At 30.4% G+C, this 25,065-nt stretch overlaps 1 protein-coding gene across 2 annotated transcripts in view; it reads left to right on the forward strand.

The window, feature by feature from the left end:
* The first annotated feature begins 2,011 nt into the window (after positions 1-2,011).
* LOC127703156 (ras-responsive element-binding protein 1-like) overlaps positions 2,012-25,065 on the forward strand; it is a 48,207-nt gene continuing 25,153 nt past the window's right edge. For both annotated transcript variants that reach the window (XM_052207676.1, XM_052207677.1), the window contains exons 1-2: positions 2,012-2,180; positions 22,396-22,481. In XM_052207676.1, coding sequence (XP_052063636.1) covers positions 2,141-2,180; positions 22,396-22,481 — 126 coding nt within the window. In that variant the 5' untranslated portion in view covers positions 2,012-2,140. The remainder of the gene's footprint in view (positions 2,181-22,395; positions 22,482-25,065) is intronic.

Here is a 25,065-nt window from a genome sequence, read left to right on the forward strand (position 1 = left end):
AAAACAAAATGGATCTATGTGTGTTTGTCCGTTTCTTGCATATTCAGTGCACAATGCAAGTGATGTGTATATTAAAATGATTTACAATATATTACGTGCAATACACAAATAACCAGAAATAATAGTTGATTTACCCCTTTTCCATAAATATCTAATTCTGATTATTAAGGAATGTGAAAAACTAGTCTCATTTCTTAATTTGAAAAGATAATGAATTTATCTGATTTAAACTTCTATTTCAAGTTACAATTTGTATATATATATACATACATTTATTTTAAATGTAACTATTTTGTTTAAAGTTAAACTCTATTATGTCATCTGGTAATTAAATGGCTACCTTTTTAGATCGACTTTTGTATTGCTGCCCTTGAGTAAAGAAACGAAACAGATGAACGGACTTCAGAATAATTATCCGCTTTCGTTTTATCAAATAAATACCCAGCTAAACAACCGTTTCAATAAAAGTATTACAACTGTGTTGTAAAGCATCCCCGAACCGTATTTACTTAATTCCCACTTATTCTCTGTTTGTACACGAACTGGGGATTTTAAAATTCGTGTAATGTACACACATTTTAATTCTCTTATCATCGATTTCAAGATACTGTTTTCGTTTTTCTTACTCAGTAAAGTAGACACAAGAATTACGGGTACAATTATGGTTATACAAAAAAAACTGTCATAATTTTAAAAAACATTACGTGCGGATAATTTTCTTCTTACATCTTATTAACATTTTTGCAGCGATATAGGATAAAAGGTATATAATACTCGGGTATAATTAGTACCCTTGAAATGGTTAAAATAATATGACCAACTCGTCCAAGGATGGAAACTTGAATCATTTCCAAAAAAATTACGGTGATGTTTCTACAGGTAAAAAAATCGAACATACTTATCGAAAGTACTTACAAATTATTGTTTCTAACGGTTCTTATTGATGTCACAAACCAAACATAGGAGGTAAATTAATCTATTGACGAAACAGTCGTGATAATCAGCCGTACGACTGGACTACAAGACGGGACAAGTTTTTATTTATCTGATGCTGACGAGGCATTAGAGGTCTTGTTAAAATTAGTAGTTTGTCTAATTATAATAGAATAGAAATAAACAATTCAAACTGAATAAATGATTTATTTAATTAAAGAAATGAACTTGCATATTTGCATGTTAATTTATTCATTTATATCTTTATTTTTATTCTAAATAAACCATATACATATAGGTATAAAGAATGGGTCAGAGACACATATATACATTGTATATGTTTCTGATTGGGTATTGGAATACTTATGTTGAGGAAGTTAACATAGCTCATCTGATGATTAGAATATTTCAAATGAATTTATTTAACGAGTTTTTAAACAGACATTCAAAACCGCAAATATGACTATTTCATAAAGTGTTTTAATGAAATCGAATCCTACTTATAAAAAAAATCCTGTCTGATTTATTCTTGGAAGTATTTCTTAATATAGGATAAATTGTAAAATATTAATTTCGTTTATGATATAAATACATATTAGGTCTTTTTAAAGGACATGACACATTAAAAAAAAAAATTATATATTCAAATAAATTGCTTCTTATGTATAACTTTCATTTTTTCTTCCTGCCCAAGAACTCTTTAATTTGATTGTTAAAGTTTAAAACAATTGCACCTACGTGGACGTGAAAAAAATAAAAAAATAACGAGAAGTTTTTTTTTTCAAGTATCTTTTCTTATAGTTCTTTTCATAAATATCTTCAATCGTAATGACTTCTGATGTCGAAGTACTGTTCTTTCTTTATCAGCTCAAACAGATAGAGCAATTACATGGCTAAGATATGAAGGTGATAATTTTAAAACTATTGTTATTCAGTCAACCAGGTAAAAATTAGTGAGTGTTCAATTAGTTGTGATATCAAATGCAACGTATTTCGTATTATGAAGCCACAATCCTTTACAACAGAACAAAGTGTTCAATAGCCGCTTGATTGATTTTTATTCACAGTCCTCATTTACCCGATTGTTTAAACAGCGTCTCAGATACCCTTACCTGGCCCTCGTTTGAGAAGCAGCACGCATGCTCCCTGGAGTCATTTTTGGTCAGTTTACATCAGTTTGATTACCTGTAGCCTTAGATGTCGCATCATGTCACGAAGGAAGCAGGCGAATCCCAGGTCCTTAAAAGGTGAGTAAATTATTTCATAACAAATAACAATTAATATTTCATAAGTTTATTATTGATTTGTGTTATAATATTTGGCTTTAAGGAAGTTTAAAAACTTTTAAAATTAGTTAAAGAGAAAATGACGTCTGCTAATTTCTTACCTGTGTCACAGGTATAAAAGATGCTGATGTATATTTCATGGATTCTGAAGATGGATTTGACCTTGTCATTATTCAGAAATAACCTTATTTTCATTTATCTCAGTCACAAAATCATACCGGATGAAATTTGCACCTGTATCATATCTCAGGTAAAATGTTCTCATCAACTGATGCAGATAATATACAAAGTCTGAAAGATAAATTATATACATTCTAAATATTAAAATCAATGAATGCGAGATTAAACTGAAAATAAAATGATATGAATTTGGGTTTTCTGACCGCTTTTTGGGCCAGGTGTATCAGAATGCAGTCCACATCATCTCACCGCCTCCAAATTCCTTTCAATGCACGACATGATTCAGTGAATAAATTATTCCTGCATCCCATTAACTGCAGAGAATGTCTCGCATTTAACAACGGAAAGGTGTAGCTATTCAGCAGGTGAAGCTGTTAGTAATTGATGCAAAAAAATAGGGGATAATTCCAGAGAATGCAGCCATTGTTATATGAAATTGCCAAGCATTGTTGTGGCCCTCAACTAACTTTTAGAAAAGTGGTCTCTGTATTCCTTTTAAATGCAACTTATTTGAAATTCAAGATGACATTTTGTGTCGGTGTTGAAAATCTGCTGCTGCTGAGTGATGGCGAATTATGTTAATCAAAATCAAAGATCGCTGCAAAAAATGAAGTACCACTTTAAAATAGTTAAAAATTTATTCATTCTGGGTGGAAAACAATTTCTTTCCCAACACATCTATCTAATTTTTGTTTAATTAAAGTATTAATTTGCCGGGTTGATGTTTGTATTATTTAATGCAATTAAATCTTGATGTTAAACGTCAAAATCCGACTTTAAGGTGATTAAATGTCATTGTGTAAAAAGTGTAAAACCTTATTGTCCAGATTTGCCCAAGGCAGACATCTCCATAGAAATCTTAAGTCTTTTTCAGTCCAAATTTTAACACTTATTGTCTAACAACAATAAAGATAAAATTAACCTTAAGCAATTAAGTATTTAACATTGTTTCATCAACTGTTTCAGAAGTGGAGTAGATAGTGACATTAATATGGCATATTGTTGACAACTTATCTTGACGACATTTTTATAATGTAACAAAATTTTATAGAATGCCAATTTAGTTCCACAAAAAGTTATTAATTAAAATAATCAATTAGATAAATAATCCAATATTGATAAGAAATTTTAGTTTGACACATGCACTTGAATGTTTTTCATAGTTGATGTGTATATAACGCATATATACGTATACAAATTGGATGGTAAAGCAAAAAAATATAGATAAAACGAAACAAAGTTATTCATTACGGACAAATTCCATGAAATTAATATTTCGCATGAGTTCAAAGTTAACAAAAATAAAATACGAATTTAAATGCGCACATCATTTGTTAGCTGTGTGTAAACAATGACTTATTTTTTTTGTAAAATGAAAATAAAAAAGGCCTAAGAATTTTCCACTCAAACTTTATATAGTTTTCCAACTAAAGATGTTTAAAATACACTTGAGCACAATAGAACTTGAGTTGATACGTGGAACATTTCAGCTTCACACTTGAACCAGTTAAAGGTATTTACAGGTATAGATGCAAGATGCCAAAATATTATGATTTGTTTCCTTGTTTCATTTTTCACATCAATGTGTATGCTGTATTGTCGTGGTGTAGTTGATGATAAATTGGGTAGATATTTATGATCTCGTTCTCACAATTACCCTGGATAATCTTGGGTTACTAAGGCGTTTTTTATCTGCATCACTTGTTACTATTTAAACAAGATGTTGACCAAGGTTGATGATTTATAATACGGGTATCAGACCACTTCAACTTCTCAAAGGTGATACATATACCGAAGGATAACAATTTATGTTTGCTTTCACCATGTAATATTTACCAGGAAGAAATTTTACAAAATTATCGATTTATTGATCTCTTCATCTTTGTTTTATGATAGTTTCTTCCTCTTCAGACTACATTTTATTTGTATAAAACGAAACTTTTCCCCTTTATGGCCTCTCTTTATTATTTGTGATTCAGCAATCTTAAGATGAGTAGCATCTCTTAACAATACAATAGTGGTTACCCGAGTATTTTCATCTCCACCCGACACTCTCGTATATAAACAACAACTATTTCAGCTCTATTTTTTCTTATTAAGACAATAAACTTTCCTGTCCTTAAACGTCACGCGAAAATATATAAGTCGTAAAACGTTAAATTAAAATGCACTTTTTAAGATTTATTTTTACGTCAGCCATCTTTATACGCGATATTGAGGGATGTGTATGCTGAAGTTGAATCCACACTATGTATCCGGTTGGGGAATACATCATCACATGTGCAAAGATGCAAATTAGTACTATTTTTATGCGCAAAGTTATGAACTGTCATATATGAATGTGCGCAACTTTAACTGGTACTACTATACTTCGCGCGTTTTTACACTACTTATTGATTTAGACCAACTACTCATCAATTTATTTATACTTGATTAAAATGAGGAAGAAGAAAGAATAACAAAATAAATAAATAGTATTCTTTAAATATATGGAATGACAAAAATCTTCGCAGTAAGAATATTATTCAACAGTTATAATGCAGATAACACGCACAGAAGATGAGAAACTGCACAGATGACGAGACCTTCCTTCTCTGCTGCACGAATTTAAGTGCAGACAAGATAAAAGAATAGGATCGCGAGATTTCAGATGTTACGTTCTCAGGACCAGTTTTGGTTATGTGCCTTATCTACTGGGGATGACAGAACTGAGCTTATGGTTGGAATTATGCAAGATTTTCAGCGGCATTGTTATCAGTTATTAAGATTTAATAAGATGGTGTCCAAATATTGATTAAACATTCAATAAAATTACGTTTTATCTTTAAAGTTTTCAATCATTACGTGCACAAATATAAACTGAATATATGGAGAGATTGGAAATATGGTTTAGAATGTGGAGTACGTATACCAACACGTCAAATATGCATAAAAAACAAGACGAGACGCGGCAGTTATCGATATTTCATTTTTTTTTAATCCCACTATGTTCTTAATGTTCTTATCAAAATTGAAAATATCACAAAAGATGTAAATTTTTGTATCAAAATTTCATTTCCCAATCAATTTCTTACAGTATCTTTTCTTCAGACTAAAGTTTAAAAGACCGATTGATGAAAATGATAAAAAAAAAAACTCGACAATTAGTGTCACTTTCAAGGCCCCATCCAGATAGCTGTACCCGACATACACGCAATATTTACTAGAAGACCTTCAGATTCTTGAAACTGATACCAAAAATTTAATTTCATAAAAAATGATTTCTAAAAGAACTACGTGGGTTGCTATCATTGATGGAGTCCTTTGTTATTATCTTAAGGGTAAATTTCCGCCTTTTCATTTTTTCAAATAGTTCAAAATAATGATTTGAGATATATCTATTTTAATTTTTCAAAAGAGATACATATATGGAGTCCTTGAGACGGACGTTGCGGGTGGGTTTTTCTTGTATGGGGAAATCAGTAAGCAAGTTATCTTCTGCCCGGTTGCCAAGGAGTAACGTGTTTTAAACATAAATTGATGTTATTGACTTTACATTTTGATGGAGTAGTAGGTAAAACAAGTCCGGATTTAAGAGTCTTGTTGGTCTCCTCAACAATGGAAAGAAAACATTGCAACCATAATATTTATACATTTACTCATCACGAACCAGTTCAGGCATTTTAACCCCGAAGCCAAAAATTGATCTCTTTAAATGCTGTAACAACATGTGCGATATTGTCGAGACAGCTTGGATTTAGAAATAAAAAATCTTCGAAGTTTTCATTTATTATTAATAGAAGGAAGCGCTTTCATTTAAGTTGCAATGTAATTTTATCCCTCTTCTGCGATATTGCATATCATTTGTTTTTCCGTTCGGTTAACAAATATTTGTCAAACCCAAGTTTCTCATGTACTACTGAACAGAACGACTTCATATTTGGTCAGCAGCTCAACAGTGACGAGTTGTAACGTGTGAACTCTTTCCGGAGCTGTCCCAGCACTGCTAAACAAAATGACTTCGTATATGACCAGCAGCTAGAATTGTAACGTATGCGCACCTGGATCAGTCGGACACTTACCAGTTTCTGTTTTTTGATAAGTTGAGAAACGAATAGGTGTCTGCTTGGTCGGGAAAAAACGTGCAACTTGTTATTTCTACATTCAATACCGCTCCAAAAACCCAAGTAATAGTTGTTGTTTCATGTTACAGATTTTTATGCAAGATTTTTTTATTCTTTTTTGAAAAAGTGTATATTTATACTACGATCATTTCTCTATACCCACAGCTTAATATACATGTACCTACAAAATTTCTGTTTAAGTTGTCTAAAACCATATTCACTTACACGTTTTCAAATCTAAGCATTTTATTCTTGGTTATAGAATAGTAAATTCTGGGTGTGTTTTAACAAATAATCGTTTCTTTTAAAAACGATTTGAACACAAAAGGAAATTGCTAACCATCTATAGAAACGCTTTTAGTTCCTGCATCTTTTCTTTGATAACACATCTGGTTAAAATACAGGTAATGTGTATTTATCGTCGCACCTTTGAATGAAATGAAAAGAGTCTCCTTACAAGAAAACCCGAATCAGGTAAATGTCGTAAATGATGTTGGACAAAGAAAAACCTCTCAAAGTTGATGATAACGTTAAATTCAAATATTTACTTTATGTACTGAATGAATGATTTATCTGTATTTAATATTAAAAACTGGATAACATAGAAATAAACACTTTTGTCAAACATCAAGAATAGAAATAATGTTCATAGCCTGGGATCTGCCTTGCGTCGGTAGGGCAAACAGAGAGCCAGGATCCATGACTAAGGTTATTGTGACTTTGGGTACACAAAAAGCAGTAGATACGAAGTGTGCGAGCAGTTAGCTCTGATTGACGGAAATTCAGACGTTGCATTTTTTCGTTGCTTAAATCATTGCTAATTAACAAAGATTTGCAAAAGTTTAGGTCTCTGATTATATAATCATTAAGCATTCTTGAAAACTGTTGACCGATTATTCAGTATTATTACGTGACATCGGGCAATACTAAAGACATGTCTCTGGCATCACTAAAGCAGTTATGGTTTTCCATATGGTCTCTTTTTGATTATGTTATTCCTAAAGTATTCAAGCATTTCTGAATCCCAGGCTTTCGTGGTTTGAGCGTTAACTTAAGTAATCATTGCCAGACTAAAACGGCACTTCGAACGCACCATCATGTTAATATTTTCAAAAGTCGCTTCTCAATCCAAATCATGCACTTACAAGATTATCTTCAAAAAGTGCATTTTCTCCCTTTTATGACAAAACCAAGGATGTGTATTTTAGTCTTTGACAAAACTTAGCAGAAAACAGCGATGCAAGAAAAAGCGCGGGAAATTTAGACCGGAGTGTTGGACGACTTTTATCATCAACACAAAGGGGAAGTAACTGGTATGAAAAACTGGCGACATAGTCATAGAGAAGATGTCAAGTGTAAACTTCAAGATAAATCCATCTTTGGTTGTTTAAAAAAAATAAATAGTTAAGTCCAAATTCGAATAAAATAAAACAAATCAAAATACAAAAAACAACAACAAAAGAACAACCATCTATAACCGTTGACTGCGTGAGTGAGCTCTGAAAAGCCTCTGATACAAATCAACAGATTTAAACTTCCCACATCATGGCACATGTCGATACGTCCCAGCCATTTCCACAGGAATTTTATCTGTTCTACGAAAGTGAGTAATAAAATCTGAAGATATAACCCTCTCTTCCCCCTTTTTCATTAAGTAGATAGAGTAGTAATTTGTGATCTTATTACCAGAGACATATACACATATATGTGTATATATATGTCTCTGTTATTACTCAATCTACTAAAGTAACTTCATTAAAGGGTATAATTTCTGGGATTAACATGAACTATGCATTCTCTGAAAGAAAAGCAAGCCTAGCAGTTGTGCTCATTTTAAAAACAAACAAGTCGTTAAGCAAAGATGTACATAGAAATACCTTATTAGACAAAGACAAAGCAGACTGTCATAAACAAAACCAAACATGGCTATCCTGTCTTTTGAGTGTTGGTACACTTAAAACAATATTCTTGTTAAGGGAATCCAAACCTAGCAAGCAGCTATCAGTATTTTTTTTACATTACTTTATCTTCACAAGTGGATGTTACTTCGAAAATAATGACTGTTATCCTTTTTGCCTTAACAAATAGACAGTCCCCATATAAATCTAGGAAGATATTTATACTTGCATCACAATTTTTCCTAAAAGTTGTTGATTGATGAAAACAAGGACGTATATTATGTTAGTTATACGTCCTTGATGAAAACTATGAAATCAAATACATTTGCACTTTTTCAAGCAATTTTTATTTTTTTTTATTGCACTGAATGCACAAAATAATTTAGCTCGAACTAAATACCTGACTTGATTGCGCAGCTTTTGCTGAAATGAAAATTTATACCCACAAAAGTTATAAATGATCATTATTTAATTGTATATTTAAACTTTTAATCAAACATGTCAAAGATTCCATCAGAAATATGAAAAGTATAGAAGAATTTTCACCAAGAATAAACTCTTATTAAGGATGAAGCTGTACTTTTGAGTGTATATATCTATATGAATTCTTAGCTTCATTAAGAAGTTTAAGTCTTACAACGGAGTGTAGTCGTGCTTGACCTGTGAGTGTGGAAAACTCCTGTGTAATTGTTTGAAATTTAGGGAACAGCAGAAATTTTTTGGCATAATAATTGACTGTTCGTGTAACCATGGTAACGTTAGGGTAGCAAAACACAAGAAAAGGCCTGGAATTTTTTTGTTTTCATTTTGTTAATATGGTAGTGGAGAAGACATTTCTTCTAAGCTTTGATTGATTGGTAAATGCCTTACGCCGCATCAGCACAAAAAGGCTATATCGCGGCGATCTAAGCTTTGAAATTGTTGACAAAAACTGATACCTTAAAAGAAAAATTGTTACAGGACTTGAAACATGAATTAAGGTACAAGTTGAAGAGCATTATTAATTTATGTAATGTACTAAGAAGATTTCTTTGAAGTATTGAATTATACTGTAAAACAATATGAAATTAATTCATTGATATGTCATAAATACAAACTAAAAGATTCAACATGCCAGACTTGCCTTCCGCAAATTCTGTTCAAGCCTTTCTTAGTTCAGTGACAAAATATTCATTTAATCTTCAATGGATTTAATGAATAATAGTTTATCACTAGGATATCTATACGATTGTATTGATGAGGATGAGTTGAATTGCACCTTTGTGTAATTATCTCTGATTTAGTTATAATTACCGAGATACAGGTGGTTAAATACCTTGGAATTTGGCCAATGACAACATCATGCAACACTGTTTAAAATAGAGTATTCATCTTGATCTACAAAATGAAAATATTTTAATGCATGCTACTGAAGGTCGAGTAATCGCAGATCTTATTATGATGAATAAATGGTTATAATTTATCTAATTTGTAGACCAGTAAACTTGCTGAATGATGTCCTGTTAAGTGGAGATATGATTTAAAACATGGTTGGAACAAATTATTTTAAATGGATAAAAATGTCCTTGTTAGTCATGTTATCATTTAATAATTTTCAAAAGAAGGCCATTTTTTAGTCATTTTGAGGTGTCAATTAAAACAGTTTCCAGTTTTCAGAGACTTTTTAATGATGATTCATAACAAAATTAGTATAATTATATTGAATGAATTCTTCCGATTTAATTTACAGAATGACAATTGCTGATGTTAAACTATTTTGGAACTGCTAAAGACGTGATTAATGAATTTGAACTGTATGCTTTCAAACAAAGTAAATACATCAAAATGTGTTGAAGTGTTAAAACGTATACTTGGGTACATTTGAAACCATTTCAAACTTTTAAACAAAAGATTGTTAATTAACAAAGGACTTAATTAAATGACTTCACCAGCTTAATCTTGTTAAAACAAATGTCACTCCATTCCTATCATACTTTCACCGCTTCATCTGTTTTTAATGAACAGTGTGCCCTTCGGTAGATCGTGTCACTTTCATCTATATTAGACTGGCTTAAAACAAAAGATGTTCAAAAACAATTAAACAAAAGAAAATCAGTTGCAGAATAGTGTGTAAGAAATAAGATAGCAGGAATTTTCATTAGATTTTTGGCAGCCATCGCCAGTTTTCTTTCACAAATATTTGAAAGCATTATTTTCCCTTTCACTGACGACTTTATGGTGTTACGATAAGGTACAATACAGGTCATAGGCTATCCTTTATAACAATAGATGTAGGTATTTGGAAAACAATCGAAATTACTTTGTATTGTTAAAGAAACTTTTTAAACTAATCTCATTGGGGTATTGTCTTCCTAATAGATTAACATCTGAGCTCCTATTCTTCTCGCCCCAGTGCTGCAATTATTGTCCCGTTATAACTTTTCAGCTCAGTTTCATTGCTGAATAATACATCGATGCATATTGGAAAAAGTTAATATTTCATTTTCTTTTGTTCGATTCTTATTGGTTGCCAAAATACACGAGAAATGATTGTCATGTTTATCAGTTTTTGTAAAGTCAAGAATGACTTAGTATTTTGTATTCATTTCAATTGTCATAAATAATTTTAGTGACTGAAATTTTTTTCTTGGTCATCAGATTTCTATTTCTATTAATAATGAAATATTAAATATTATGATATAGATGTAGTTCTTATGTTAACACATCAAATGATTATTAGTAATTCTATGTTATTTCACAATACTTTATAATGAAATTTTAAAACTTAATAATATCGTGACTGATGATTCTGTTGATTAAATTTTTAATTTGAAATATTATGTAAAAATTTCTCTTTATATTTGGAATTGAAGCATGCAAATTTTTTTTATAGTTAAGATGCTGCTAAAGATATCTTGTATTTCATTTTGTTTGTGCACATCTTTCCAATATCTTGTCTTATCATGTACAAATTTAAGAGAGTCGATTTAGGATTTTTTATTGTTCAGTATTGTATTTGAACCCCTTTGGCTAGTTCCCATGTCTGGTCACAGTGGTGCAAGCTATGATGTTTTTATGGTGTCAATGTCACTTTAGCAATGTTAAATAATTTGTTAATTTTATATCAATATATAGTCCTAATAAGCAGTGCGAATTGCCAATCTTCACAATCACCTACAGGCCCATCAGCCAAAGCTTGTAGAAGTACTATAGTGGATGTACAAATTTCTAGCACAGGTTAATAGAATCTTTACAAATAAAATTTTCCCAAAAATGAGCATCAGGCCTGTGACTGCAAAAGTTTATTGTGGTGACAAGTAGTGGCAGTCCACTTTTTCTGATGGCAAGCCACCATGACATGTACCCTCATGCCACTTCAATAAACAATAACAGTTTTGATGATTTTGTACATAAGACATACCCTTATTAACCCTTTACAAGATGAAATCAATTGATGATACATCTTTATCTGTGAAATTGAACACCTGTATGAAATTTTGAAAATTGATTTTCATTTCTGATATCAGCGATATTGTCAACATCCTGGAGCTTCAATCATTCCACGTAGAAACTTGTAATTCTAGATGACCCTGTATTGATTTCTAAGATTTATCCTCAATTTCATAAAGGAAATTTTAAATCAAAGTATTAAGAAATCTTTTGACAAATGTATTTGTCTAAATTTTCATCAATGTGACCTTTTATCCAGCTTGTCATGTCAAAATTATTGATACATGTACTTGAATGAAACGCTACTTTCTTGTTCAGTGTACTTAAGAATTTGATTTGGAAGAAGGAAACTTTCATAAGCTTAACATGTGAAACTATATTTTTTATGTGAAAGATGAAAGAAAAATTAAAAATACCTTTTACCAGTACATCATTATTCTATATTGAATAAATTAAAACTGTTTGAAGTTTATATGATTATTCTATGAAAAAATTCATCTCTGATGTTTTTTTCTTACAGTTGTTGCAGAAGGCATAGAAATAACGATTTAAAAATAAGAGTTTGAAATGGAGCCAATAAGCTCAAAGCACATAAATTTATATAAACTTTAATGATAAATTTGAAAAATTAAATTCCGGGGTTTATTCGTACCTAAATTGTTTACAAAGACATTTATGAGATACATAGAACTTCTGAATATAATAATCTTAATTACATGTTATATAAATATTTGAAAGCTCATAAAAAGTGTCTAATAGACAACATTAATACATGGGTAAAGATTCAAATGAGACTTCAGAAACGTATTTAATACCAGGTATCTTTGTTAAATCATCTTGAACAGGAAAATGACAAAGTCTTGACAATGACAACATCCATTAAGATCATAAGCACATAGAAATTAACGCTCGTGTATAGTCATCATTAACTGTGTAACGGTACAGGAGGTGTGGTCTTAGTAAAGCGGGCATCCATGTTATCATCTTGACCTATCTTCTGTACCCAGGATGATATTACCCTCACATCTATACAATTATCAGGTGCTGTCGTTACGCTTAACAAATTTCGATAAAATCCTGATTTAAAGAGTTTTTGAGTGATGCTCAATTGTTAAGTAAGTTGATGCATTTGAACTGAGTTACCTTTCATTTTGGAGTTCTTTATTTGATTATGACCTATATATATATCTGTATGTATATAACTTCCGTAAAATGGTTTAGTAGATTTTTATTGCCCATATATTTATATTATATACTTTAGAATCATTATAGAAATGGCAAAATAATATTTTTGATGTTTAAAAAAAAATCAGTTTTATATTCAATATCATGAAAAGCTTTGAGAGAAGTTTTTAATACATTTGAACATGAATCTAGCACAATTTGAGACAAGCTTCGATTGTAAGAGAGGTATAGCAACAATAAGATAAAACTTTGTAGGCTTAACAAGAGAAACTTGAGCAGATTCAATCCTCTAAATAAGATCAAAGAAATCTTCAAAGGTGTTAATTGCAAGTAATTACCTTGTAGATGATATAGAAAAATAGGTGATACTTTTGTCATTGTCTACTTTTATCATAGAGTTATCTCCTCTTGGGATTAGAATTATCACTTATTTAAGCTTATTAATAACTACCAAAAATGTATTTATTAAATCAATAATGGCCGTCTTTGATGTAAATGAATTACTCAAATACCTATTGTAACTTAATTATTGTCAGCATCAATTGGTTATTTGTTGTATTGAGTCATGTGATTGTTTGTCAAATACTTTGGTCTATCTCATTGAATTATCTCAGGTAGAAAAGATAAAAGGATGAAGCACCTGTATTTTGTCCCACCATAGTAACTGACCTGACCACCCAGGGCCATTTTGTCATTTTGAAAAAGATGTTGATTTTAGTACTGAGATAGGAGTAGCACACCTTTTGTCGACACTAATCCTGTCTGCTGGTATTCCTTTCAGTATTGTGAATCAAATCTTCACACAAAACCAGCAACTTGATAACTGTTTCCGGTGATAAAGCCAGCCCTACAGTCTTCATCCTTTTCAGGGTATCAGGGGTACTTTAAGGGTTTATTCTTTTTTTCTTATACAATTACAGTTTTAGTTGTATTTCTGAAAACTTGACCTAAATATAAGAATTAGCTTCCCGGTATCAGTTAGAAAAAGGTCTTCCTACTGAAGATATTTCTTTTTTAATTTTTTTTTTAAATAATTACAATTGCATCTGATACATAGATCAATTTTTACAAATACAGTAGTTTTTTTTTTTATATATTCATGCTACAATTTATATGATTTTTGGACTTGTGTGACCTAAGGTAAAGTATATCCTCTAATTAAAAATGATTGGCAGGTTATGCAATTCATTACCATATTTTGTGGATTAAAAAGAATAGAATTTATTTGGTTTTCAGTTGATTATTGTTCACATTGAACTTTATAACCTTTTTTTAATGAGAGATCATAATGGTTTTACAAAAGTTGAATCATTTTGAAATATATTTTTTATAACCGATTTCTTTCTTTTTACAAAAGGGATTAAAAGTATAAACAACTTAAGGCGGTGGTCTAATAAAGACCGACATCCCCTTATCTTTTGGAAACTGAGTTATCTTTTCTTTTGTACATCATCCAATCTTTAGATCTTAAAGGTCGTATTCATTGGTGGAAATAATAAGAACAAAGTCTTTATGATAACTTTAATTGATATTTTCTGTCGTTGAGTACCTTGATCATGGAGCCAAGTTTCTTACGGCAAAGAATGAATGATGCTTGATGTAAAAATCTCAAATTTCAAAGACATTTTCCCTTTTTGTGAGATTAGTCGATTGGTTGGCAGTTTCCATTTACTACGTGCAGTCACCTTTTCTATAGTCCCGTCGTTCTGTATTGAGATGTCTATCTAACCAAGGACAATCGGTGAGTCAGTATAAGTATAATACGACTGGCTTTAAAAAAGGGATTTTCTTTCAACATCTTTTCAAATACATCAGGATTTAATTGGTAGCAACCATCAGCGTTGAGAAGTAATTATATTTGCAGCAAAATACTAATCATTTATTAAATCAGTACAGTATTTAAAGTATCAATGTTAGATGTGCAGTGAGTTTAAATTAAATTGTGATCTTATTTACTGATAATGAAGTGATGAAAATTTTATATATTGTAAACTATTCATAATTTTCCGCCTTTTTCATAATCCAGTTGCTGATATACATAAAGGTAACAATAGCCTTTCACTCGGAAGAAAATATCAAGTGTTTGAACATTAAAAAGAAATGCAAACGAAACAAGGAAATGAGATTGATGTATAATTTAAATTCGAAATCTTAATAAATTAAACTTGAATTAATTTAAGATTACAGGATTTCATAACAGGAGATCATTTTTTTGGGTGAAATTTGGACCAAATTTAAAGCTCCTTATTGAAGGGAATTGATCAAAGTATATATTATATTGATATAAATGTCTCTATACAAATTTTTATGAAAAAATTAACAAGCTAAACTAGCATCTTGATAAATTTGATTTGTCATGATAGATTTGAAGTTTTAAAATCTTCAAAAATACAAAGTAGTAAAAGTTGCTTAATTTAGGAAACAAATTCAAAGAAATGTCTCAAACTAATTTAAATGTAAGAATTGGACCTGGTTTTTCATGTGAAATCAGATACTTAGCAGTTTTCACTAGATCAATAGGAATATATTTGATGAAAAACTGCATGGTTTATATTGAATAATATTAACATGTCAAAATTAAACAAACCTTTATTGACAGAACCATACATAAGATTTGTTTAGGATGTTATTGGCAGTTTTCTCGATGGTGATGTCGTTATGTGGGATATTTGTGCCATATATTTGTAGCTGACATGTTGATCAATCGGCCGATAACAAGAGAGAAAAAGAACGAGGGGATGTAAAAAGATCTCTGGATGATAGTTTTATCCCGTGATAATGTCCCGTTTCATCAATAAATCAATACAAGTAGATAGGTCAGGTCTGTACCTCAACATGAGATGCAAACAAAGTTTTATACCTGTTTAAAGTTTCTAAGGACGTTTTTGTTTAACTTTAATCTGTTTTAACTATTTTATGTTCCTTGTCAAAATTTTACAGAACTAATTTATCAAAGTCAAAAATGGAGATCTGAATATAAAACAAAAAAGTTCATGGCATAGTTAACTAAAGTTGAAAACTATTTTTTTTAATCAATTCTACAAAATGAGCATGAATAATTAAGAAAAAAAATGGTGTATCATGGCCAATGGCTCTGACTGAATTTTTTAATATTTACAGAAGATAGACCATATGTTTTCTACAGCAATATGTAGAAAAATTGTGCAGAAAACAGACTTGAACAAAAAATTAAACTTTTTATATCATTTGCTTCATCATTGTTCATTTACAAGGATTTGAACAATTTTACAAGTTCAGAATTGTTCGTTTTTTCTACGAAAAATAAGATTTGACACTTTGATTGGGCCAATTAACCTGTAGCACACAAAAAGTCAAGATTTTTTATACCTTTTAACATATATAGTAACACAGTGACAAGGTTTGCCATTTATGTAAAACACATTATTAATAACATAACTAATTGACATGGAAACCTTCTTGTCTCCTGAAGTCTTGTTTGTTAAGTAAGGTGTTAGTTTTGCCTGTGGTCCCAAATCAGTCAATGACAAAACAATTTGGAGTTGTTCCCCGTATAATTACAAATTGTAATTGTTACTTATTTCTGACGACTTTCTAATTGCTTTCTGCCCTTTTTGGCAAAACTAAACAGTGGAGGTTTGAAATGGTATAGAAATAGACGTGTAAATTTGAAAGATTGGTCAATAGTAGAACCTTTAAGATAGGATTAAAAATTTGGACATCCGAGACACAAAATTAAAAGTAAGAGTATTAATATTCAACAATTGGTGGTCATCTCATAAAAAATTCTTGCTTGGAACTAAAGGACAAGGATTTTTGTCTTGCATGTAATGAGATAGCATTTTTGATAAGAAATGGCTTTGATAACTCATTACTCAAATGTCCACACAGGGGAAAAAGTACATATCATTGTATAAAAGGCATAAAAGATCAAAATCCTCTATAGCACAAAGCTGTAGTAATTTTCAGAAAATTATAGAATAACAACATGGTTTGACGAAGTTAAGACTGGTGCTGAGAAAAGGATGTAGGGTACCAGCTTTGGTTCATTTTTGGTGAACTTGTTTTTGTTCAGATAAATCCTAATGATCAGTATTAGATAAATGAGCAGTAACCTTGCAAAATAATTCTTTAAATCTCTCTGACAGTTCCCATTAATACATGTATTACAAAATAGAAGTAGAATTTGAGTGTCTCAATTTTGGGGCAGAAATTCTGTTATGAAACTCTTGTTTTACTTAATTTATTAAGCATGATCTGTAAAACATTGTTTCCTTATTTAATATTTTAATTAATATTTATTAGCATATTTAAAAAAAAAATGCACATTTAATGTTTTCTTATGTCAGAAATGTGAACAAAAGGCAATTAAAGGAACAGCAAATAATGAATTTTCTAAACACATTTTCATGTTCCTGGATTCATATTTCTTGAACTTTATAAATTTTGAAATTAATCTTCCAAGAATATTATGTTTTTACTCTTAATAGATACACCTACAAGAAAATAAGTACATGAGGAGAAAGTTAATGTTAATGAATTCTTTAAAAACTTGATTTGAATACAGAAGAAAGCGATGGCCACATCTATCTTCCCAGGATGCTAAATTTGTCATCCTTTAGGGACTTTAATAGACAAGTCATGAGCTGATTTGCATACTTGCCAAGAGGAAGATGTAACACTATCAATCATTGGTAACTTTTTGCTGTAACAATATATATAACTATTAAATGTCATCTTCTGTCATCAGCAACTCCGTCGAAGGTTTTTGAAGGTCAGAACACTCTTTCTTAGAACTTAAAATATATAATTGCATACAAATTGGTGTATGGTCATGATGTAAGACTGAATGCAGAGTAATAACCTCAAATATAACACAATTTAAAATAAAATGCTGGATTTGTTTTTGCAATTTATGATGTGGTTTTGCAGTCCTCTGTAAATATAATGGTAATGGGGTGGTCAGGTGTTTGGTTTACAAGGTCCAGTGGAGGATTTGTCAATTACTGGTGGCTTTAATGTGCATTTATTTATTTCCTTTTGATTGATTGAAGGCTGCTTGCCTTTCAGTGGCAAATATTTCATGTATGTTAAGGAAGAATTATCTTTTGAAATAAAATGTAAAAGTATCCATTTCTATAAATATTAATGAGTACAAGTACAATGAATGTTCATGTACTGAATTTTAGAAATTGGAAACTAGGCTAAAAAAAATTATCTTTTTCATTATTGATAATGAAATGCATGTTAAAGAAAAATGACTTTTAAAAAAAAAATTGCTACAATTCTGATTTCCGTAAAATCATGAGGTAATACTGTATCATCTTTGTTTTTGGTTTTCATACTTTTGTGTTGGAAACAATAAAGAACTATGATAAACACCCTTATTATTTTCATCTTTTGAATTTGTGATTTGAATGAAAATGTGAATCTCGGAAGAAAATTTTTGTTTCAGCAATGTTCTGCTTTGTTTAAATAGTACAAGGCATTTCCTTAAATGTACATTTTCCTGGTATTAGTCATTCGTACTATTTAACTTCTTTTCTAATCTTCTTAAAAGCTTCAGATACTACGACTTCTTATCCCCTTTGTCGGTTAAATAAACCCTTATCGGGGTCACCTCATCTGGCTGTGTTCTCATCAGCACGGTTGGATTAGCGTCAGCTGGTACTGATTATGGGTAGATAGGAGGGGTTATCAGTAACGATTTTAGCCTCTTTATGGGCTCTTTAAGCATCCATTGAAATACGCCTAAACCCAATACCATCTCCAATTGCCAAAAATTATGACCTTTGTATTCATAGCTACAGTGATGAATATAGGGATATTTTTCTGGTTGTTTAGGAATGAAAAAAGCATTTAATAATGATGTATTGAAATATGTCTCAGTGGGTAACGTTAAACCTAAAGATGTTATTATATAGTGTCTTATTAAACATCTAAAATGGTCTGAACAATTGATACATAGACACGATTGTTATACAATTCATATATGGATACTTTATCAAGATAATAGCCTACAAAAAAATTATCCCTGACTTGTAATTAAATTTTGGATTGAATCTCGAGATTTTAAATTCGAGTTTGTAACTTTTTGGAAATCTATGATATAGAATTAGACGATTTTAATTATAAGGCAAAAATGTTATTGCTTCATCTCAAAACTTTTTAATTCACTACAAACGAATAAAAGTTTAGAGTCTCAGTACCAGAACTTGAAGTTAATTGAATTCACTAGAAGATCAAGGATCACGAACAAATAAATGCCATCATTGTTAATTTTGTAGGTAATGGGAAAAAAGTATAGAATTTGTTAAAATATTTGAACATCCTAAAAGAATTGCAATAACTGGAACATATTCCATTACATATATTTAAACTTCTTTATTTCAAAGTTTTTATGATAATAAAGTTGGGACAAAGAGATGCTATTTGAAAGAAACTTGTTATTTTCCATGTTTGTTGAAGTGATAGGCGTTTACGTGATGAACTGTTTGAAACTGTATTCATGGGTTAAAACTGGGATGATGAGGGCGTTCCTTTCTTTTAAGTAGAAGAATCATAAAAATTGATTGTAAGTCAAGACATTGTTATCCACCTAGATGCTAAGTCGCCACCAAAGTTTATTTAGTCAGTTGCCTTCATAGAAAAAGGATAAAAGAAAATTTTGATGTTAATTGGCTTCTAGTATTTAGAATCAATTTTCTTTTTCTTCGGTATCACCTTAAAAGAAACAAATGTCATACAAAGACATAAAATAATTTCATTAAATATTTAACCATATTTGTTTGATATAAAGAAAACATTTTGCTGACTTTGTTTGCCGACATTTTCTCTCGGAAATTGATTTTTGTTCTCAGAATCCATTGACGTCAAGTTGTTAACTTTTATCACACTGATGTTGGTCTACATTGCTTTTATTGTACTTGATGTTGACCAAGAACTCAACATCAGTGTTTATGACACACCTGTGTCGGCATGCAAATTGAATTTACCTGGCTTCTTTGTCTCCCTATTTACTTGTTTACATTTGTTATGGCATGACCTTTGTCATCCAAGGTCAAGCATCTCTTTACAGCCTGCAGGCTAGGATTTGATTGATCCAACAATTATTGTTGCAGAAATAGCAAATATATGTTTTTTGGACATCATTGCCATTAATGGATGCTTTTTATGTTGTCCCGATCCATAAAACAGTGTTCTAATACATGTATTGATGATGTGACAAATATTTTATGGCTATTTTAAGTCTACCTATATACCATCTTAAGATTTTGATCTACATGTTCTCAATGAAGAAAGCAATTAATGATATACCTACATTTGTATATATAGAGAGAACAAGTTCACAATTTCAAAAGTCAAAATTAATAACTTTTTATTTGCTTGCTACAGTTTAAAGAAAATGAGCTATTTCAACTGTATACGTTTCAAAAGGTTTCAAGAATCTAAACTTTTGGTCAGTGATTTTGATAATTGAAAGTTTTTACTTTGACCATTATTCAGTACATTTATTTTTGTATGATGCATAACTCATCAAATTAGGATATAACGGTATTGAATTTGAAGACAACATTGATGAATTTATCATCAATCTTTTAATTGATGCCTTGAAAGTTGTGGCATTATCCAATCAGGATAAACAATACAAACTGTGTTGCATTGAAATTAGGTTTCTATCCAAATTTTTTGTCATTCTGGTGCTAGTAGATAAGATTTTTTTAAATACAAAACTATACATTTGCTTTTCAATTCCTTAATCATAGAAGCACATTGTTTAAAATCTATCATCTCAAAAATTTAATATTGAAAAAGGTTAAGTAGCCATATCTAAATTTTACAAAAATCTTTTTTTGTTCTGATCATGAGCAGCACTTCATACCATCCAAAACCATAAAATTAACTATTTATGTCTTCATCAAAGGCCGATATTAAACATTTTTGACACAGCATTTTGTTCTATAAGAAAATTGAAGCACATTAAAGATTTTTTCTGTTGATAAATGTATGATGTTGGGAAAACCATTGAAATACATTAAATTTAAACAGATCTGTAAATATTTATACATGTCTTTACAATTTCTTTATTCAGCTTTGTAATGGTTAATACTTTAGAAGATGTTGGGTCTCATAAATTGTAAATAGATGGAGTTTTTCTTATGAATTACTTTGGACCGCAACCTCTTCAATCCTGCTAAGTCTCGTCATGTATTTTTCTCATAAAATTTTCATAAAAGCATTAAAGTGTACCCGGTCTTGATATAAGGATGTTTGCATTACTAAGAAAAAGCATTAATGATACTTAGCAGTGATTCAGGAAAAAGAATTATTGATTTTATTGGTAAAACGTTCTGTATTTAATAAAGCCAAATCGGTTTTAATAATATTTATCAGTTTGCTACTATAGGTATTTCACAACAGGCATTGGTATTTTATGAGAAAATATTTGAATAAAAGAGGGATGTTGAAATGTTAATGACACGATATTTTTTTAAAGGTGAAAAATAACATAAAAAAGTCTGAACATGGCTGAAATACAAAATTTTAAAATATTCATAGTTCCTACTAATCTGTATATGGGGTTAATGTCACAAAGGCGGAAACCCAACAATTAATGGTATCGAGAAATGAATGTCATGAGGTCACCATTGGTTTCAATGATTAAAAGGTCCTTGTTTTACAAACCACAAAATATATACCGGTATGTGCATACATGTAACTTCATAATTTAGTTGCATAAGTAGAGAACGTGTGCACAAGTATGATAATTACGTTATAATTTGGTATCCTTGTACTCACACTTCTGGATGACCTTACAAAATTACATGTCTTGAAATAACTCAACTGAGATGACAGAAAATATTAAGAACTTAAAAACTAAATTCTATAAATAGACAATAAACACATAGAGACAATAACAAATAACGGAAGAACGATCTTGCAGGACAGTTACCTCTATTTATTAAGAAGGACGTGGATTTTTGCTTGACATGTGCTTCAGTAAATATCCAGTCATCAATGGACCAAGCAGTGCTTTGCGTGGGCTTTTTCAGGCAAAATTTTTAATGTTATTTTCTTCTTGCATATTATTTTATCCAGTAAAGAAGCAGAACCCAAAAAACAAATTTTGACTGGACCTAATCCAATGACCAGTAGTCTTGAGGAATGATAGCACATAACTTTGAGCCTTCGTTTTTCTCAACTACATGTATTAACATATCACAATATGTAGCATTGATTGTAAACTTCTATGCAAGATGTATGCAGCATCATTGCCCTTCTTTTGACCATTTGAAATAGAAAACTCTTTACTGCATCAGTGCTGTAAAAAAAAATTCAATTGTGCGAGTAAATCCTACCCAGCTTCAGTCTTGATACAAATTTTATGCTTTCTATTTCCAGTTCAAGAAGATGAAGTAGTTGCTGTTCCAGTTAATGACCACCACTTCAGACCATATACAGAGGATGAACCAGAAGAAAGTGACCAGGTATATACAGCTGGACGACATTAAGGGTTATAGTCTAAATAGTGGGCAATCAGTAACATGCATGGCTCTTTGTCTAAAATGATTGATGAAAAAAAGAAATTTACCATATTTTTACCTATACCTGAAGTAACAGTGAAGTTACATGTATCTGCCTCTAACAACATGTATCTGCCTCAAACATGTGTCAGACATAATTAAACACCTATTTCCATGCTTTGATTAAAAATGTAATGAATTTCTACAAAGTAATCATGTGACACATTTTTTTTGCATACTTTAGTTACATCGTACTTATGTGGTAGGATTCAACTAGAGAAAAAAAATTGTACAGTTTATTAGTTTGACTTTGAGATGCTCTTATAAGCATATTTGTAGCAACGCTAATTAAGATACTGTGTCAGCAAAAATGAACATTTATGTGAGCAGAAGGAAGCTGATATTTATGAAAAAAGTTTTTTTAACTTTAACCAAATTTCTATTTCCTATATTTTTCATATTTATTGTTTTGAAATTTCCTTGTATGTTGAAAATCTTTTAAGTGAAAACGTGACTTTTAAGGCAATTTATTTTATTTTCAGTTCAATCGTAAAAACAACAAAATATGAGATGTCGTAAATTTTAAGAAATTACTTCAATAAGGCACTTTAATTGAATAGTTTCAGAAGCAATATGAAAAGTAAATGCTTTTATTGAAATTTTTAAGTCTAACAGTAAATATATAAAGGGTCATGGTTCTGAGCTCCGTGATAAATTCATTACAATTAAAAACAGAAAATGATGTTATTAAAAGCCTGTTGAATCATCTTTAGGAGTCTTATAAGAAATTGTTTATACAAAATTTTAACTATTGATTTGTTTTCATCCAAATTAAGATGAAAGGCTACTTATAAATGCCTTATTCTCGTCACCTGAGTCAAAATATATAATATAAAAGGTATTGAAATTTTAATCCTATCATGTTGACATAATAACTGGACTCCCATAGTGGACCTAATCACCCTTATGGTCTTTCCTGTATCATCTGGAAATTGAAAGTTACACAATGTAGTCATTTTAAGCATCAGCCTGAGGCTGTCCACTTAAATATGTTGTAGCATGCTTTTAGAATCAAAGTATATTTTGACAGAGTGATTGGTTGAATAGAATTTACAGTTATCGTTTTGACACTTGAACGATTTTCAATTCATTGAAGTAATTGTTGCAAACTCAATCCCATGGACAAAGCTCTTAAGGTGTATATATTTGTTGTGCAAATTGATTTTTACCTTAATTTCATGTAGTCTTGAACATTTCAAAGATTCTATATTGAAAGAAAAATATGTATAGGTAATTGTTGTCACCAGGTGATAACGGGGGCTTTTAACATGGCCGAAATTAAACATGATGGAGTGGTCCTCATCAAATAAAGTAAATTCGATAACTTGATGGAAGTCCTTCTCCCCTTATCAATAAATTAAGTGAAATTTGATATTTCAAACTAAATAGAATAATAATTTAATATCAAAAATTTGAATTATGATTAAATTTAAAAGTAGGTTGATAAATTGGTGGGTTTGTCAAACATCTTATGAAAAGCTTGGAATGATAATGATGCTGTCATACATAAATAGGGTTGGAAATGTTATTTTGATGAATAATTCTTAAAATGTGTTTTTGAATCATTCTTTGTAAATGTACTATTAATGAAAGCTTGCATTGAAAGGGTTTTCATTTTATATGATCAAAATTCTTTTTAAAATGGTAATAGCTAAATTCAACTAATTCCATTCGGAGTTCATTTCTGTATAAATGCACTATCATCCTTTTTAATCGTGTAAATCAGAATTTGACTGAAATTTTAAATGATTGATTGTTTAGTTGCATGTTTAATGTCCAGTGGCAGATATAAATGTAAAGATAAATTATCATTTCTGTTTAAAAATCAGAATACTTAAAAATGTATTCTAAAGCTCTGTTACAGGCTATCATTAAAAATTTAAACAAAAAAAATCGGAATTTGTTAAGAACACAAAACATGCTTTACATAATAGTTAAATGACATAATCGCTATATGTTATACATTTTACGTAGATCAAATGCCATAGTGCTGAAATTTGATTGTAGATCGATGCACACACATAATTTGAATCTTTTATCCACTGATAGGATAGTGTATTATTCTTCCTGGGAACCTATTGTAAACCGTCTCATCCTAAGTTTATTTAAATTTAATTAAATCACCTGAAGTTATCATTTACCATCAAGCTTTATATAAGGCTGCAGAAGCTTCAAACACTGCCAAAAGATTTAAACAATAGTTTCGAGTTGAACGTCTAGTAAATAGACGAAGATAAAGGAACATTTGACGGGTATTGTCAATACAAGATGTGATTTTCGTGTCTGGGTTGGCTGATTTGCATACATAATTGAATATATTCATAAACCTCAGCAAAGGATACTGATACGACAATATTTTATTTGTTAATATGTCATTATGATAAGAGACACAAATTATGCAGACATAAAAATGAATCATTGTTTTACGATTTTTTTGTGTATTGTGTTATCCACAGTGATGTTTTTAGGATGTGGGAATAGGATGATC

Source organism: Mytilus californianus, unplaced genomic scaffold (genome assembly GCF_021869535.1).
Source record: "Mytilus californianus isolate M0D057914Y unplaced genomic scaffold, xbMytCali1.0.p SCAF_5, whole genome shotgun sequence".
Classification (NCBI taxonomy): Eukaryota; Metazoa; Mollusca; class Bivalvia; order Mytilida; family Mytilidae; genus Mytilus; species Mytilus californianus.